Source organism: Mandrillus leucophaeus, unplaced genomic scaffold, assembly GCF_000951045.1.
Source record: "Mandrillus leucophaeus isolate KB7577 unplaced genomic scaffold, Mleu.le_1.0 Scaffold160, whole genome shotgun sequence".
NCBI lineage: Eukaryota > Metazoa > Chordata > Mammalia > Primates > Cercopithecidae > Mandrillus > Mandrillus leucophaeus.
The window spans coordinates 3,701,255-3,718,460 of NW_012101588.1; the positions used below are offsets into that span (position 1 = coordinate 3,701,255).

At 38.5% G+C, this 17,206-nt stretch overlaps 1 protein-coding gene across 7 annotated transcripts; it reads right to left on the reverse strand.

The window, feature by feature from the left end:
- Nucleotides 1–502: 502 nt before the first annotated feature.
- On the reverse strand, nucleotides 503–17,206 carry CD164 (CD164 molecule, sialomucin). Of its 7 annotated transcripts, XM_011975957.1 has the most exons (7): nucleotides 16,641–17,206; nucleotides 14,049–14,132; nucleotides 12,301–12,372; nucleotides 10,445–10,483; nucleotides 4,348–4,404; nucleotides 2,898–2,993; nucleotides 503–2,302 (listed from the first exon to the last, which is right to left on the reverse strand). In XM_011975957.1, the coding sequence occupies exons 1-7, from the start codon at nucleotides 16,813–16,815 to the stop codon at nucleotides 2,256–2,258; spliced, it is 570 nt and encodes a 189-aa protein (XP_011831347.1). In that variant the 5' UTR covers nucleotides 16,816–17,206; the 3' UTR covers nucleotides 503–2,255. The 7 variants fall into 7 exon arrangements, with proteins under 7 accessions (XP_011831347.1, XP_011831352.1, XP_011831346.1 ...); XM_011975962.1 differs by lacking the exon at nucleotides 2,898–2,993; XM_011975956.1 differs by having other exon boundaries at nucleotides 503–2,993.

Sequence of the window (17,206 nt, forward strand, 5' to 3'; positions counted from 1 at the left end):
CCACCCTTATAGGTTTTAAGGCTTATAGAGAAGTAAATTCTTAGTTCAAGTCCAGTGATTTAAACTAGAACATAATTTTGCCCACAAAATAACAAGAACCACGTTTTAAAATCACAGCAAGTAGCTTGGTAGTAATTTTATACCAAATAGTACTTGGTTTTTACTTTATATGCAATATGGACTAAAATGGCAGAAAGTCACAAACTAGCTTTCAAATATATAAAAACAAGATAGTATTCCTCTCATAAATTATTGGAAAACTACAGCATAATTTCTATTGATTTGTGGAAGATCAACTTGCAAATCACTCCCACAGGAGTACCAAGTCCTCCCTCCACCTATTACTTCCAAGGCTCTGCTTTCTATTGATACGAACATGCACCTTAGTAACTATCTGCTGGTCTAGAGGAGCAATAAAAATTGAGTAGAACACCCACCCCAAGTGGACTAAGATAAATCTAGCAAGCATTAAATGTTATAAGCAAAACGCAATAACACACTATTAATTCAATAAACATGTAGATTTATTTTAAGTCAGTTTGGTACATGATACAGATTGGTTTTGCAGTTTTTAATGAACTGAAATAGAAATGTCTAAATACAGCAGTATCTGCCTGTGCAACAAATATCTGTAAGGTAAAATAAGGTATCTGATAGAAGAACATCTGCAAGAACAAATCAGATGAAAAATCTGAAAAGGTTTCTATTACCTTCTGGATTTTAAAAAAAAAACCCAAAAATTATTAATGGCTCAAGATACTACATTGCTAAAGTTAGGGGAAAAAGTAAAAAGGCTGTGAGTTCTGTTGCAAGAGCTCATCTGGAGACCTGCAAAATCTAACTAATTTTATATTATGCTTGTTGTTGTTAGAGCAGTGCTCAAAATTACAGAACCTTCAAATTGTTACATTTTCACAAAATTTGCTACATATGTTGACATTAATGTGTGTCAGGGAATTCATACCCAGGTAAAGGACAATTACATCATTTTAGCTAATTTTTGCCACCTTGGAGGAATGGAATTCTGCCTATTTTCAAATTAATCCTACAGCACTTACTAAAAACTAACAGCCATGGCACCATAATACATTTTGTGAGGTACCTAGAATATTACTAATGGAAACAAAAAATGTGAGGTAAACCTACCTTTCCCCAAGAAACTTTGAAGCCAGAGATTTTAAACAATTAAGGCACTTGAAAACATTAGGTATATGTACAAATGTGCAAGTAAAACAAACAGCTGTACCGAGTAACAAAGAAACAGTAAATCTTCATCTTAATAACCTTTAACAGTTATCTAAATGCAGAGTTTCAGTTTATGAAATGAACCCAAGCAATCTGTCATTTCTTACTATAAAATATTGAAAATCAAGTGCGAAACTCAGCCACTATTGGCTAAAGAAACTAAATAAAAACCGTTAATGACCTAGAAAAGCAAAAGCCCATTTTAAACTACTTAAAGCCTCTGAACTAGTCCAATGAGTCAAAGGCAAGGGAGAAATAATTCTCTAACACTGAAGACCCTCTAAACAAGAAAACTATAGAAGTTAAAGTATGCATGCTTATTATACTATGGGAAACCAAGAAGAAAGGAAGGGAGAGAAAAAGAAAAAGCACAGTCTATTTATCCAGGACAATCAGTAAAAATCTACAGTAACCTGATCAACCAAAAAATCCTTAGGTGTTTTGAAATTACATTGGTCACTTCTGTCTTAAAACTTAAAATGATTGTCTCATTTAAATAAATGATTCTAAAATAATAAGATTGTCTCATTTAAATAGTAAATGATTCTAAAATAATGTATTTCCTTCTTGCCTCACCAAAGAAGTCACTTCTCAAGAAAGTTTGGTGGAAATCCTTTCAAGGTACAATAATGCTAGCATACTTTTTAAAGTACCAAGGAAAGTATAATTAAATCAATTTAGCTCTATACTTTTCAACAGCCATAAGAAAAATGTTGGGAGGTTCAATATATGAAGTCTTTCAATTTTGTATAACAGCCTTTAGCTTAAGTTTCTCTGCTCTGAAATAAATTTTCAATTAAATATTAACAGTATGATATCTAAAACAGGTTTACTTGCTCACATCCAAGTTACATCCGCTGACCAATCCTTCCCTTCTTTATTGTGAAAGAACAAATCATAATAGCTAGAGCTTACCTTTCACTGTCTTCTAAGGCACTGTTCTTTATTTTCTCAATGACATAAGGTGCTTTGTAAGTATGAATAACCTGTTATACACTAATGGTATCCTTTCATTTCTTTAAATCTGGAATGTAATTCCTTGTGTGGCATCTTATTTCTAATGTAGAAAAAATAGCTGTTATCAAGCACAAAATTTTACTCTAAGGATACCATTTGTACTACTAAATTTATTCCACTTTTGAAATGACAGCCAAAAACCCACCTAATTAATTCTCATTTGGCACGTTCTTCTCAATTCTGCTCACTAAATTAAAATTACTAAATTTAAACTGCCAAGAGTCATGATGTTGTCTGCACAAGACAACATTTTCCATCACTTACAGAAAGTTACATTTGGCATGTTAAGGAAAAAAAATATATAATCCCACAGCAGCAGCTATTTAGAACAAAAGAAGACGGCCACAGGATTCATGCAGAGTATTTTAAATATTCCTGTTGAACACAATGATTTAATTGATTTTTTTCTTCACGGATGATGCTCCCAAACATCCTATATGCATCCATGGAAATTTAAAGATCCTGGAATAGCGTCTTCCATGTGGGACATCTTGAAAGATAGTATTTTGGTTTCAGTGAGTTACACAAATGAATCACCAGTCCTTATTAATTCAACGGGTCTGTTTACAGAGTGTGGTAATTTCGTTCTTTAGATTTGCAGAATTTATAAAGAAAGAAAATTACAGCCTGCACACCCAAGACCAGGACAATTCCTCCAATGAAACTGGCTGCATCAAAGGTAGACTTTCGCACAGGTTGTGAGGTTGGAGTCACAGTGGTATTTGCTGTACCTGTTAGGGAAGACAAGAGAAGCAACATTCCTAAGTTTCATGGTCCTCTACTGTAATTTAAAGACTCACCTGAGCCTCTATTTTGCCATGTGTTAAATTCTATAAATTATTTCCTCGAGTCAAGTCTTTACAGCTAGAATTTATCCCTAATTGAGGAAGACAACCATATCCCATTTTTCATTTCCACCGAAGGATACAAAGTGGGCAATGTTGTCGCACTACTACAAATATAAAAACAATGGGAAAAATTCTCCTGGTATGTAAATTGTGCCCTGGGAATATATCAAACACTTCTAAAATATGCGACAATTTCTTCAGACTATGTACTTTTAGTTAATCGCGACTGTAAACATCAATAGTACTGAAAAGTCACATGAATTGTGAATTTACTAGTATTAGGTCAAAAATATGGTTGCAATTTTTCATGTTACAAAAATAATCCTAATAATATGCAAATTATAATTTCAACAAGTAAAATAATTTGTTTTTAAAGGCATATCCTGCCAATAAATTTCACGTGAGATAGTATTATCAAGTAATAAGGAAAAATCAAAAATCTGAATTTCTTTTCAGGCAGTAAAATGTTTCAAGAGGAAACAGAAAAAGCGATTTCCCATTTAAAATAACTGTTACTTTTTTCTTAGTACAGTGGCTGTACAAGTTTGGTTACTTTAAAATTAATCACAACCGTTTTGTATTCCTTCTTGTGAAGACTGAGTGGCTTCACTGAAAATGAGAAAAAGGTGGCGTAAGCATGAAGCCAAAGAAATCACAAAAAGCAGGTAGAAGATTCATTAGCATCAGTTTTTTAAAAATATGGGTGGAGGAAAGGATTCCTAACCTGTGTAACTACGGTATCCTGTGGCATAATCTAAATATGACTTAAATTAGATTATGTCAAATCATCATTTAATAACAAGCTAATATTCACATTACTGAGCAATGTTAAGAAAAGGTTAAGTAAGTGAGGTGCACATCTGGTAGTGATTCAGACTTTTTAGACCTTTCTCAGTGAAAAGGACGGATATATATCTTCCCTCAAATTGCCATGCTCTCTTATACAGCACACAACCAATCCGATTTTACATACAAGTTGTACTGAAATGTTTGGAAAAACATTACTACTTAATTCTAAAGTGTCACGTCAAATGTGATTACACAGTTAAAAATAAGAAGAGGCATTTCAGCAAAGCTATCATTATTGTGTTAACAAAGCACTACCTTGATCCCCCCTAAATGTAAGAGCAGTTCCATAACCATTAATGAAGAAACCTGGAAAATGATGGTAGAAATTGTAAAGGGCAACATCGTACACACATCCTACATCACTGTTAATCTAAAAAGCCTCAATTACCTGATGTAGTAACTGTCTTGGAAGTTGTAGAAGGGGAGGGCTGAACTGTGGGTTTAGCTGGAATGAAAACAAAATGTCTTTTTAAAAAATCTTAAATTTCTAGCTTCCCAGTTATCTAACAGCTTCAAAAAATAATGCTGCCAACTTCAACATGCTTTCAATTTTTTAAGAGACCAAAAGCCAAATTTCAGTTAATGGTTCACTAACATAGCTATGCACCCAAGAATACTAGGATTTAAGTGTATTTTAAAACATTAAGCAATCATAAAATTGTTAATAGCTATGTATATATCTTGTATAAAACTTATGTATATATCTGGATAAAATTTGCCAAAACTTTTTTATCTTGCTCACAGCCAAGGGCAAGAATATATTTAGGGGAGGAAACTATCGGTTCTTCATAATCTTTCTCCTAAGACAAAAACTATTAAAGTCGTAAGTATAAAGTCGTAAGTTCTCTCTTACAAGGGTACTGAGATTTGCCTATCTTCTTCACTTCAGGGGTTGGCAAACTTTTCTTAAACAGGTTGAAAGCAAATATTTTACTCTTTGGGCACTGTGTAATGCAAAAGCAGCCAAAGTCACCCTGCATATGAATGGGCATGATATGTTCCCAATGAAGCTTTATAAGAACAGGGGCCCTGGGCCCGCAGTTCCCCAACATAAGATTCTAAGAGCCCAAGTGTAAGCTCTAGTCCACCACATAGCATGGGGACAAAATACTACTTGAGTTGCCATTACTTTTATTGGCAAGAACTGCAATTACTTTCGCACCAGCCTAAGAGTTGATGATACTGCTAAAGAAATGCACATTCTGAGAAGGATCAGTTTGAACATAAAATCATTTTAGGGACTAAAGCACTCTTTTTTTTTTGAGACGGAGTCTTGCTCTGTCACCCAGGCTGGAGTCCAATGGCGCATTCTTGGCTCACTGCAACCTCCGTCTCCCGGGTTCAAACAATTCTCCTCCCTCAGCCTCCTGTGTAGCTGGGATTATAGGCACGTGCCACCATGCCCGGCTAATTTTTATTTTTAGGAGAGACGGGGTTTCACCACGTTGACGAGGCTGGTCTTGAAGTCTGACCTCAGGTGATCCGCCCGCCTCAGCCTCCCAAAGTGCTGGGATTACAGGCGTGAGCCACCGCGCCCAGCCTAAATCACTCTTAAGAAGGGAACAGTGAACAATGTGCATTACAAGTTGTCATCTGTAAGAGTTCTCATATATGTGGTTATAGTTTATACAAATTAACATTTTTCCTAGCATCCAAAGAGCTACTAAGTAATTAGTGTATCATCAATTTTTTTTTTTTTTTTTTCACAGAGTCTCACTCTGTTGCCCAGGCTGGAGTGCAATGCTGCGATCTCGGCCCACTGCAACCTCTGCCTCCTGGGTTCAAGTGATTCTCCTGCCTCAGCCTCCCAAGTAGCTGGGATTACAGGCATCCGCCACTGCACCCAACTAACTTTTGTAATTTTAGTAGAGATGGGGTTTCACCATGTTGCCCAAGCTGGTTTCGAACTCCTGAACTCAAGTGATCTGCCCGCCTTGGCCTCCCAAAGTGCTGAGATAACAGGCATGACTCACCGTGTCCAGCCAGTATATTACCTATTAAATTTCTACCAGTAGTATCAATACTAATAGAAGTCTGACCAAGGCTTTCAGAAAGGAAGGATGTGAATATAGTTTATACAAATTAACATTTTTTCTAACACCCAAATGGCTACCAAATAAATTCAAAGTTTGCTGGAGCGTTTGAGAAAGGTTTCATTAAGAGGTTGTCCTAAGGGTAGGGTTCAAATTTTTGGAAAGTGCACTATAGGAGTCACTAGCTAAGAGAGCTTCTTTTGTCTTAGGAAATCATTAGGTAAGTCAGGCTTCAGAGTGCAAGGGCTTCAATATGAGGATCTGCTTATGCTGGTGGGCAGCTAGGGATGCTTTGGGGAAAGATGAGGAAGATTAATCATATGAGAGTTATATTTTTATAAAAATGTAAGATGCTATGCAAACATTCATTTTTGTACTGTTTCAGAAAAAAGGATTTGAGGGCTAAAGAGAATCTGGAAAACAAATGTTACTTCTGTTTAAAGTACATAACTGAATAGACTTCAAAGTGATATGCTTAACCCACAAAAGACAGGGAAAGGGTGCCAAATACCTATTGATAAAGCACAGAAATGAGGTAATCTTTTCACTGTATTAGACTTTCAAACAATCAAAATAAAAACCTCAATAGGAATCAGCATCCTCCCAAATTCTACTAATATAAAAGAGGAAGTTCTGTGCTTTAACAGTAAATATACACTGAAAGAGCAGGGCTTGACAGTTTTCAGATATTGCTAAATATCTGAATATTGCTAAAAGCAGATCTTTAAAGACGAGGACTCTCGTAACAGGCAGACTACCCATGTCCCAAAGTTGACAGAATCCTAGGAAACTAAAGTATTCTAATTTTTACATGACAATGAGTAAACAGAGAGCTTAAGACTTCTTTTATTAGTATTGATACTACTTAGAAGCTAATAGGTGATATACAAATAATACTGATGGATATGTTCAGACCTATTTGCTTTCTTTTCCCTCTTACTTCAAGCATTGTTGTACATACTTTCATCCATTCTGCTCTTGATTAAACAGTTCTCTCATCTCTCCATGCTGGGAAAATCTTAGGGGAAAATATTTGACCTTATCTCTGATAAGACTGGTCCTTACACAGAATTCCTAGATTAGAGGCTATGATTACGTTAAAGCTCATTATTCCTATCAAGGTTTTTACTGCTTCTATGTAACAACAAAAAATAACTTTACAAGTTAAACACATCAAATTCTGTTCAATCTCAAAACACTATTACTAATTGTTTGACAATGTTAGAAAAAAAATTCTGCAAATTTGCAATTTGATTCTCACTACCCAGCCTCAGAACAAGGTAAAAACTAGTTCTTTTTTATAAGTAGGCAAAATATTTTATTTTTAATTTTGAAAAAAGTATTACATTGACAATATTTTCAAAATAAAAGCACCACTTAGGGAATATACCTCTGTTGACCTACTGTTTTACTAAAAAAAAAAAAAAAAAAAAAAATCATTAGGAAAGGTAACAAAAAAATATCTTAAGTTATAAAAGCTGCTATTAGTGGTAAGAAAATCTAGAAAATGCCATAAAAATACTGAATTAGTCCCATCCGAGAAAAAGGTTACTTCCTGCCATTTTTCTAGGCATGTACACAACAAAAGCTAAAATTGTACTACAATTGCTTAATACAGTTTATCTTCCACTTCATATAAACATTTTCCACTATATCTGACATATTTTGGCTATTCTATTATTTGTACTGAAGGAGGGCCATTATAATTAACCTCATTATACACCCTTCTATATAAATTAGATTCTCTTTGCATTAACTGCCCCTTCATTTCTCACTTGCTGTCTTTGGCAGAAGGTACACATGCCAGGAAAAGCAACCGCCTAAAGGTTTGTTCTTCAACTAGTGTCAATTGATGCATTTTCTGCAGATAAGCCCTTGCCACTTTCCACCTTTACAGCACCAAAGAGAGCTGCAGCACAAAAGACTCATGGCAATTCACAGGAGGACCCAGGGTGGAGAAAGCTGCAGAGAACTACATCAAGAGTGAACCTAGTTCTGAAGAAATGAACAGTTCTGAAGAAATTGTTCCCCTACTTCCTGCACCCCATTTTCTTTTCATAACCAACCTTCTGAAAATTACTTTTCTCCAAACATCTCTGGTTTCAGCAACCTTCAACATCCTACTTAGTCAATGTCTTCTAATGAGTGTTAAACATTTACAACCACATCACCATATAATCATCAGCTCAAAATAAGTTTTGTATCATTTGCAGACTTCCATGGCATGACTATTTCCACGGTAACCAGTTTCAAGTTACCAACATGGTATCACTGAACAGGGGTTGGAAAGAGCTACTCATAACTGGCTAGCAAAAGTTTGTCCAAGCCAGCTCCACACACCGCTGCCCAACTGTTTCAAGATTGAGTTCTTGTCCTTGTTATAGCACTTGACCACTTTTTCCTTTGAAAAACGACACCCACAACCACATACGGTTAGTTTCTTGCACATACTTCTCTGGGCTTTTCAACTACCCTACCCATCCCTATTTCCTCCCCTATCCTCTTCCTAGCCCTTAGACATTACTGTTTCCTTGAGTCTGGTCCTCAAGCCCCATCCCTTCTTTCTATATGCTCCTCCAGTGCCTCTACTACTATCTATGCCAATTTATATTTTTAACCAAGAGCTCTTGCCTGACTTGCAGTTTCCCGAATACTGAACAGATCCCACTTAAATGGATTCTAGGCATCTTAAACTAAAATCCCAAATGACAGCCCCAACCATCAATGACTGCTCTTCCTCTTTCTTGCTTTCTTTGGTGAAAATTCCTCCCCTTCTCCCTATCACTCTACTTCTCCTCCTCTCGGTCATGAAGTCCTACCCCTTCTACTTTCTAAACCTATTTGCAAACATCTGCAGCCCACCTCTGTCCTCTAGAATTACTGTAACTGGCTATCTAATCTCCTGAATTCCTTCTGGCATCGTTCCAACCTACTCTCCACAATGCCAAAATAAGTTCTTTTACTAAAATGCAAGTCTGATCATATGACCTACATACTTTAAAATCTTTCAGGATAACATCCAAGTCTACCATCAAGGAATACAAAGGTGCTTCTCCATTCTGCTCTTGCCCTGGTGACAGATCAACTTAACTGCTTCTCACCTTGCACAGGATGGGACACTCTTTGACCTCACTGTACTACACATCTCCTCCACATGTGCTAACCTGCAGCTCCACCTGGGAGGCTTTCTCCAAGTTTTACCAGTGCCGTTTCACTACCAAGCTATCACCACATCTGCATCCCACCCAATACACATACCTTCCTACAAATTTCCCAACCTGCTGTGCTGAGATCTTTCATTGTTCCTACAGCAGACAAAAGGCTGGCTTATCCCTACCATCTACCCTAGTACTTGTCTTGGAATAGATGCATTTAATATTGGTAAAATGTTAAGTATTTAATATTTACTTTTCCTGTCAAGTTAGTAAATTTTAAGGAGTTCTTATCCATGCTGTTGAGGGCATGATAAAAACTTTCCAGGTTGACAGGAATGAAAATAATAAATCTTTCTGGAAAGTCTTGAAATAATCATACCCTCTGACCTAGAAATTCTGTTGACTCAATCCCATCAGACATAAATACAAATGCAATTCCATATAAGATGTTCACTGCATGGAGAGTGAGAGACGTCCTAACTCTCCAATCAAGAGCAGGATGGGTTAAGTGTATACCATAATGTTTACATTAAGAGAGAAAATACAGGCTGGGCATGGTGGCTCACACCTGTAATCCCAGCTCTTTGGGAGTCTGAGGTGGGCGGATCACTTGAAGTTAGGATTTCAAGACCAGCCTGGCCAACGTGGTGAAACCGTGTCCCTACTAAAAATACAAAAATTAGTTGGGCATGATGGCAGGTGCCTGTAATCCCAGCGACTCAGGAGTCTGAGGCAGGAGAATCACTTGAACTTGGGAGGTGAAGGTTGCAGTGAGCCAAGATTGCACCACTGCACTCCAGCCTGGGCAACAGAGCAAGACTTCGCCTCCAATAAAAAAAGAAAAAAGAAAAAAAAGAAAAAAAAAAAGAAATACAAAGGTGCATGAGCATTATCGTACAATTTCATAAAAAGTGTATTTATTTAGATACACATATAAAAAAGACTAGAAGAAATTAATCACTGAAAACATTTTGGGGTGCTCTGGATGATAATAATTATAATTTGCTTTAAGCTTCTACATTTCCCAAGATTTCCACTAAATCTATAAAAAGTACTTTATAGACTCAACATACACAGCCTCAGCAAATCTGCTCATACTCACCAAATACAAAACACTGGAGCTATGTGTCACTGTCACAAAAGGTAGAGATTAACGTTAACTGCTGTAGTCTAAGACTTTAAGTTTTTACTCATCTTTAAAATTATACTAACAACTTTTACATAATTATTTAAAATTAATCCATCAAGAGCTTAAAAATACTGAAGGAAAAGGAAGAAAATGGTCATCTTGAATTACCTGTAGAATTGGCTGTTGGCACCAGAGTGGCTGTGGGCACTACTAAAAAAAGAAAAAAGAAAAACCATATATCTCAAAGCTATTTAAAATATCACAATCTATAACGCTACTTCCTGACCTGCAATCATTTGAGTACCACTTTTTACCATACTTAAGTACTACCTGTGGAAAAGACTGACAGTTGCCCCCAAATACCAGTCTCTTCTTCTTTAGAAATAGAATCACCAATTTTTATCAACACCTCCCTTCCTCCTGAAAAGACATTTCCTAGTCTCCAGTGCATCTAGGTCACCATGCGTAACCTCTAGGAAACATCCTTAAAGTAAGATACAAGCCTTTCACTCCCTTCTTCATCCTGCTGGCAGGAAAAAAATCAATGTGATGGCTGGAACATAAGCACCCACCTTGGACAGTAGGGTCAAAGCCATTTTTGAGAAGTGAAAGAGTGAAAACCTAAAGAAGCCTCAGTCCCTAATGGTTGCAGAGCTGAACTGAACTCTATTCCAGACTTCCTTTACATGAGAGAAAAGTAAATCAGTCCACTGCTTAAACCATTGTAATTTGGGGGTTTATGTCCTTCACAGCTGAAACTATTTCTAACTGGTATAATTAGAACTAATTCTAACTGGTGTATCATCAAATAAGCAGCATTAAAAATTCAGTTTTCCTTTAAATCAGTGTTTTCAAAAACGTTCTAATAATAACAAAATCTTCATTACTTAATTTTGTCTCTAAGCAGTATCACAAAACCACAGGTCTGACAGTTATTAGTTTATCTCACACATATTAAAATAAATAACTATTAAAAATGTTTGGGCCAGGTCTGGGGGCTCGAGCATGTAATTTCACCACCCTGAGAAGCCAACGTGGGAAGACTGCTTGAGCCCAGGAGTTCAAGACCAGCCTGGGCAACATAGTGAGACACCATCTCTACAAAAACTTTTTAAGTTAGCCAGTTATGGTGGCATGCACCCGTAATCCCAGGTTCTGGGGAGGCTGAGGCAGGAGGATTGCTTAAGCCCAGGAATACGAAGTGGCAATGAGTTATGATTGCGCCACTGCACTCCAGCCTGGGCAACAAAGAGACTGTCTCAAAAAAAGTTTGTTCTTGTACCACTGAACTATATTATGCACCCCGTGTAAAGTAAAACTGATCTAATACTAATGAAATCTTCAGTTACCAAATTCACACTGGGATGGGGCAACCTCCACCAAAATTAAAGAGTCAAAGGTAGTCTTCCAAGGTTAGACATACTCCACAAAAATCTTTTTCTATTCAATTATTATCTATGCATCAAATTAGGAACATGCCTTTCCCACTGATTTACAATCTCATTAGAAAAATCAGCAGCTTCAAGTAGAATTTTAACATTTTGTTGGACGAATAGTAAAGGTTAAAGAGCAATCAAGTTACTTAGATTAAAATACAGAAAACTGATGGGTATAGAAAAGCTCATTTAACCATAGCACCAGCTATGCTGCAGACTAAATGTAACAATCAACAATCCCCAGTATCATAACACAGAAAGTGCCAGAATGAGGTTTTCCAGACCTGCAAGATACATAGGGTCTAAACTGTGATGAATTCCTAGAAAAGCTTAAAAAAAAAAAAAAAAAGTGTGGGGGCAGAAAATGCATCTACACTTACAGCATCCACACTGTAGCTAAATCACTAAATCACGCTTCAAATAGCATCCTTTAATCAATCAATATGAATATGTTATTCATATTCCAATTCTAACAAGATGAGAATTATGGCAATGCTTCAAACAAAGCACTGAAACAAGGTTTTCTGAGGCAATGATCTTCCTCACCTCTCTGTGGTCAGTTTCCAAGCAGCCAATATGAATACTCACCAGAACAGAAGTCTGTCGTGTTCCCCACTTGACAATCACTAACTGTTGAGTTATGTGAACAATAGCTCTCATCTGTTGGCGGGGGTGGGGGGGGGTGGAAAAAAGAGACAAAACAGCATCAACCACCCACTTGTATTACCTTTGACTTTGCTACTAAGCTCTATGACATCAAATCCAAACACTTTAGAAGTGGGGGGGGGGGGGGAACAACCACCAACTTTAGAGGTGTTTTGACCCAAAGTTAAACCCACAGATAAAATCCTGTCATTCTCCTTTTCCCACTGACTTAGAGATTACACAGGATCCCTCTTTTATGCATTAAAAATTCACATTAATATACAGAACAAATAAATCGGCAACACTTAGATCTCAGAATTGTGGAAAGACTGCTGCACAATCAAGAAAGGCAGCCATCATCTAAAAAGAGGGCAGGTGGCTCATCCCTATAATCTCAGCACTTTGGGAGGCCAAGGCGGGAGGATCACCTGAGGTCAGGAGTTCGAGACCAGCCTGACCAGTATGGTGAGACCCTGCCTCTACTAAGAATACAGAACTCCTATTAAAAAAGAAAAACAAAAAAGGGCAGAGACAGTAAGTTGAAGTGGTCAGGGTTTTTATTAAGAGGTTTAGTAAACAGAAGAGGCACCCCATAACACCGTAGAAACTCTATTCCAGATCTCTCTGCTTTAGTCTTCTATACCTTCTAAAATAACTTTCCTGGATAGGTAGACTTGCAGCAAGAGTTAAGGGGAGAACCTTTCCCAAGAAATCTTAAAGTAGAGCATTCCATCTCCAAAATTCACCAACTCTTGCATACTCTCACATAAAGGTGAAGAGTACACCCTTAAATCCCATTTTATGACCTAAAAAAGAGACACTTCTATAACAAAAAAGTTAATTTAGCCCAATTTAGTTCATACCTTAAAGAGCCTTTTGAAATTTACGTAGTGATGTAATTTCTAGTACAACTAAAATTTTTACCAAATAAAAAAACTTATGTAGCTTTGGCATTTCTACTTAAAAACAAACAAAAAACCACCAAAACGACTAGACTGTTTTACTGATAAGAAAGTACAACCACTTTACATTAAAAAAAACAGAATTAAAATAATTTATGCAGTAATCTCATGGTTCTACTAAGAACTTTATTGAATTTCAACGTCCTTCCCGCTAGTTCTCTACCTCTCATATTAACAAAAGCACAGAAGAGTCAACTCTCCCCGCCTCATTCTTCTCTATACCTAAGCATCCAACAGTTAATCAGGTCTCTTCGTATTTCACGTTGCAGGACATCTGTAAATCAATGTCTCAAACAGTTTTCAACATAACCTTCATTCACAGTTAATTTCAGTTTATTAAAGTACTCTTAATCCTTAAAACAGCCTTTTAAAAAAACTAGGCGAGGAAGCACGCACCTGTAGCCTTGGCTACTAGGGAGGCCAAGCTACAAGGATTGCTTGAGCCTAGGATTTCAAGACCAACCTGGGCAACACAGGAGACTCCATCTCATAAAAAAACAAACTACTGAGCTTTAGTTATCAAGTATTCAGGAATCTAAAGGGGGGATGGGAAACAAAAAGAGACTTTCAGGAGGAGTGCTAGGCAACTGGCACTTTAAAGGAGTACTGGATTTACAAAATAAATAGTGCACAATATCCTAAATGTCCTACATAACTTCCAAGTGTTCAAGAGTTATTGTATTTTAAAATGTTATAACAAAACAGTTCTGCATCCCCAAAGTTTCTTACCTTTACATTCTATCCAAAAGCATGTAGTATTAACAGTGCTAGCATTAAAACAGGAAACGCAGCTGTTTCGACCTTCACAGGTTTCTGGGGGGTTGGGGGAAGAGATGCATGAAATCAATGATTTTACTGGTATCTTATCTGAATCTGTATTACTTATCTTTTTGAACAGTAAGTATTACATACAGCACCAAAATTACTAATTCAAAGAAATGATAAAACTTTATAAACTGGCTTACTAAGAAATTCCAATCATTACAAAGCTGTAAGTAAACGCATTAGAAAAACAAACAAGCTAGTGGTCACTCTTAGTACAGTGCCTGATGGTATCTATCTAACCAATCCTTTTTCACAGGACAACTAGTTGAAAGACACACACAGTCATTAAGGATTCAGGCATTTCAAAGCATCCTTAATACATAAAAATATTGAGAAAAAGGCTTGGCTGTAAGACCAACACTACATATGAGAAAATCACTACCCCCAAACATCAGATAAAACCCTGAGATTTTTTAGTAGTAACAGTAGTAGTTTAACAGGTTGAACCCAAGCCCTGATGATGCCCGTTCTGCTGCAAAAAAAGATCATTTCCCAGGGATTCTCGACTCATAAATGATCCACTCTTGACAGGATCCTCTACAACTGGAGACAACATCTATAAGGCCATATTCACGTGCATATAATTCAAGTTAACAAGGTATTTGTCAATAGTTCATCCTAGGCCAAACAGTCCAGAAATAAGTACTCATCACCATAATTCAATTTCCAGAGAAGAACGGACTATAAAATTGCGCTCTATTTTCCAGTGAGTAAAAGCAGTAAAATGAAAGAAAAAAAGAATTGGGCTGTATTCATTTTCCTAGAAACTAGATGCCTCCGAATATTTTCATTTGCTTTGCTCCTGCCTAAAAAATAGTTCTGCAGAGGCACTGCTTTCAATACTTCACCATTAGTACTTATTAAAGACTGGGACACGTACGGTGGGCGGGTGGGGGGTTCATAAAGTAGAAATGAATTTTAAGTTTGTATACATAAAACATGCTGTTTAAAAACCTTTGTGCTTGATGGGTGTAGCGGAGTGAAATGTCTGAATGTTCTTTACAATGAACTAAACTTCCTACCTTTCAGACCACACCACACCCACTTATGATTTCCAGAAAATACGTACCTCCTTTGCACGCACTTCAATTACACAAAGGCAATTAATTTGATACTTCCAACCTTCTCTTACACACACACTACAATTCTGAAAGGAAACTGCCAAATTAAGTCGGAGACAAACATATTCTGCTCTATCACCTTAAAAATAGTGCGGTTAGAATTCCCAGTATTATACTGCAATTTACTTCCCTCGTTTTGAAATGTTACCATTACATCTTCCTGAAACTAACAAAACATTAAGTTTACTATGTACTTTATCAAACTTTTAGAAAATACTAAAACTAGAGGAGAATTTGTAGACTATGAATGCCGCGATAAAAATCATTACACTTCGGCATTCTTCGGTCGAAAAACCAATGTTACCTACACAAACATTACTTCTTAACTAATGTTAACTACAATAACCAATCATACGAGACTGCAGGTTTTAAACATCTGGGGTTTCTCCTGCTTATTACCTCAAACTTATCTTCCTTCTCTCTTTTGCGTTGTCACGGTATGTGCCAATTTCTGCTTTAAAATGTATGTATACCTTAACCAGCCCTATTCGACTGTACATAACAAAAGACATGCTCCTGATCAGGTTTTAGAAAACCCACAGACCTGGGCACAAATCCCAATTCCACAACCTACTAATACGCTGTCTGAGCACAGGACATAGTGAAGAAAATTTTAAAAACAATTGAAAAAAGAATAAACATACACTGTGAGGAGAGTTTACTCATCTCTGTCTCTGCACCTACCTCCTAGGTTTCACTACTTACCTTCCAGTTTAGCCTTAGGATACGTACGCAAAACACTCAGTACATACATAGGTACTTTTCTTCCTTTTCGCATACCATGAAGTGTGAAGTTTTCACTAACTACGTGCTCAAACCTCAGTTACATTCTATTCCTATCTGCAGAATCAATGTAATTAAATCTCAAGCGACTTTCTCAGACTCAAGTCTGAGACACCAACGAGCATTACCGTCTTTAAGTTTCTCTTTCCCGGACTTCCGGAAAAAGCTACCTCCGGAGAGAGGCGACCGGCCGCAGCGAGAGGCAGCTCGGTCCCACCGCCAACCTCAGAGGCGCGACGCCCGGCCCCATCCTCAACCCCACCGCTGCCCCCGCGAAAAAAAGCCACGTCCTCACTTCCGACCCCAAGTGAGGCTAGGGATTACGATGCACTTTTAAAAGGCACCTCGACTTGGAACACTTCGAGGTGGGCCCCAGCCCCGCAGCCACGGGGAACCGCGAGTCCCCTGCCCCCCAGCGCGCTCCCCACCCGGCTCAACCGCGAGTGGACTCCAGGCGGGCCGCCATGTTGCCGGAGTCGCCACCGCACCCCGAGCGCGGCCGGCCCGCCCGACCCTGGCCCCAGCCCGGGCCCCGACCGCAAGACGGGCAGGCAGTGCGGCTCGGCGGAAAGCCCATAGGGCCCGCGCCCACCTGGTGCCAGAGTGGTGACCAGCGGGAGGGACGTCACCGGCGCCGAGGTTATGTTGGAGGTGGGCGCTAAACTCGTCACGTTCGTGTGCGGGGTTGTGTTCTCTTCCGCAGACAGCACGCAGAGCACGGCCAGGCAGGTGACGGCCGAAAGCAGTGAGCGGGAGAGCCGCGACATCGTGTCCTCAACGCTGACGTCTGGGGGAAAGCTGCGGCGCGCAACGCTCGATCAACTCCTCAGTCTCCTGCGGCGCCGCCTCCGAGATTATGTTTCCCCGCGGGAGCGCGCTGGGGTCACGTGAGGGGCCCCTGTTCTCAGTGTGCGGGGGCGGAGCGGAGGGAGGTGGGGCTAGGGCGATACCAACGGGAATTCTACGGGGGGAACCAGGGGAGTTGGGAGGAAACCGAAGGAACCTGGCCCTCAAAGAGACTCTGCCACAGCCAAGAAAACTGGGAGCCCCTGCAAATCATTCTTCTTTCCCTCCGATTACCACTCACGACGCAGCTGGACTTGTCTCATACCTGCGATAGGGACGGCCCCCACCCTGACGTTCATGGAACAGCCGACA

Coding starts and splice junctions, on each gene's coding strand:
- CD164 (XM_011975955.1), bottom strand. CDS start 16,815: ATGTCGCGGCTCTCCCGCTCACTGCTTTCGGCCGTCACCTGCCTGGCC. Junction 14,133..16,640: donor GGTCACCACTCTGGCACCAG/GTGGGCGCGGGC, acceptor CCAACCCCCCAG/AAACCTGTGAAGGTCGAAAC. Junction 10,487..12,300: donor CACGACAGACTTCTGTTCTG/GTGAGTATTCAT, acceptor TTCTTTTTTTAG/TAGTGCCCACAGCCACTCTG.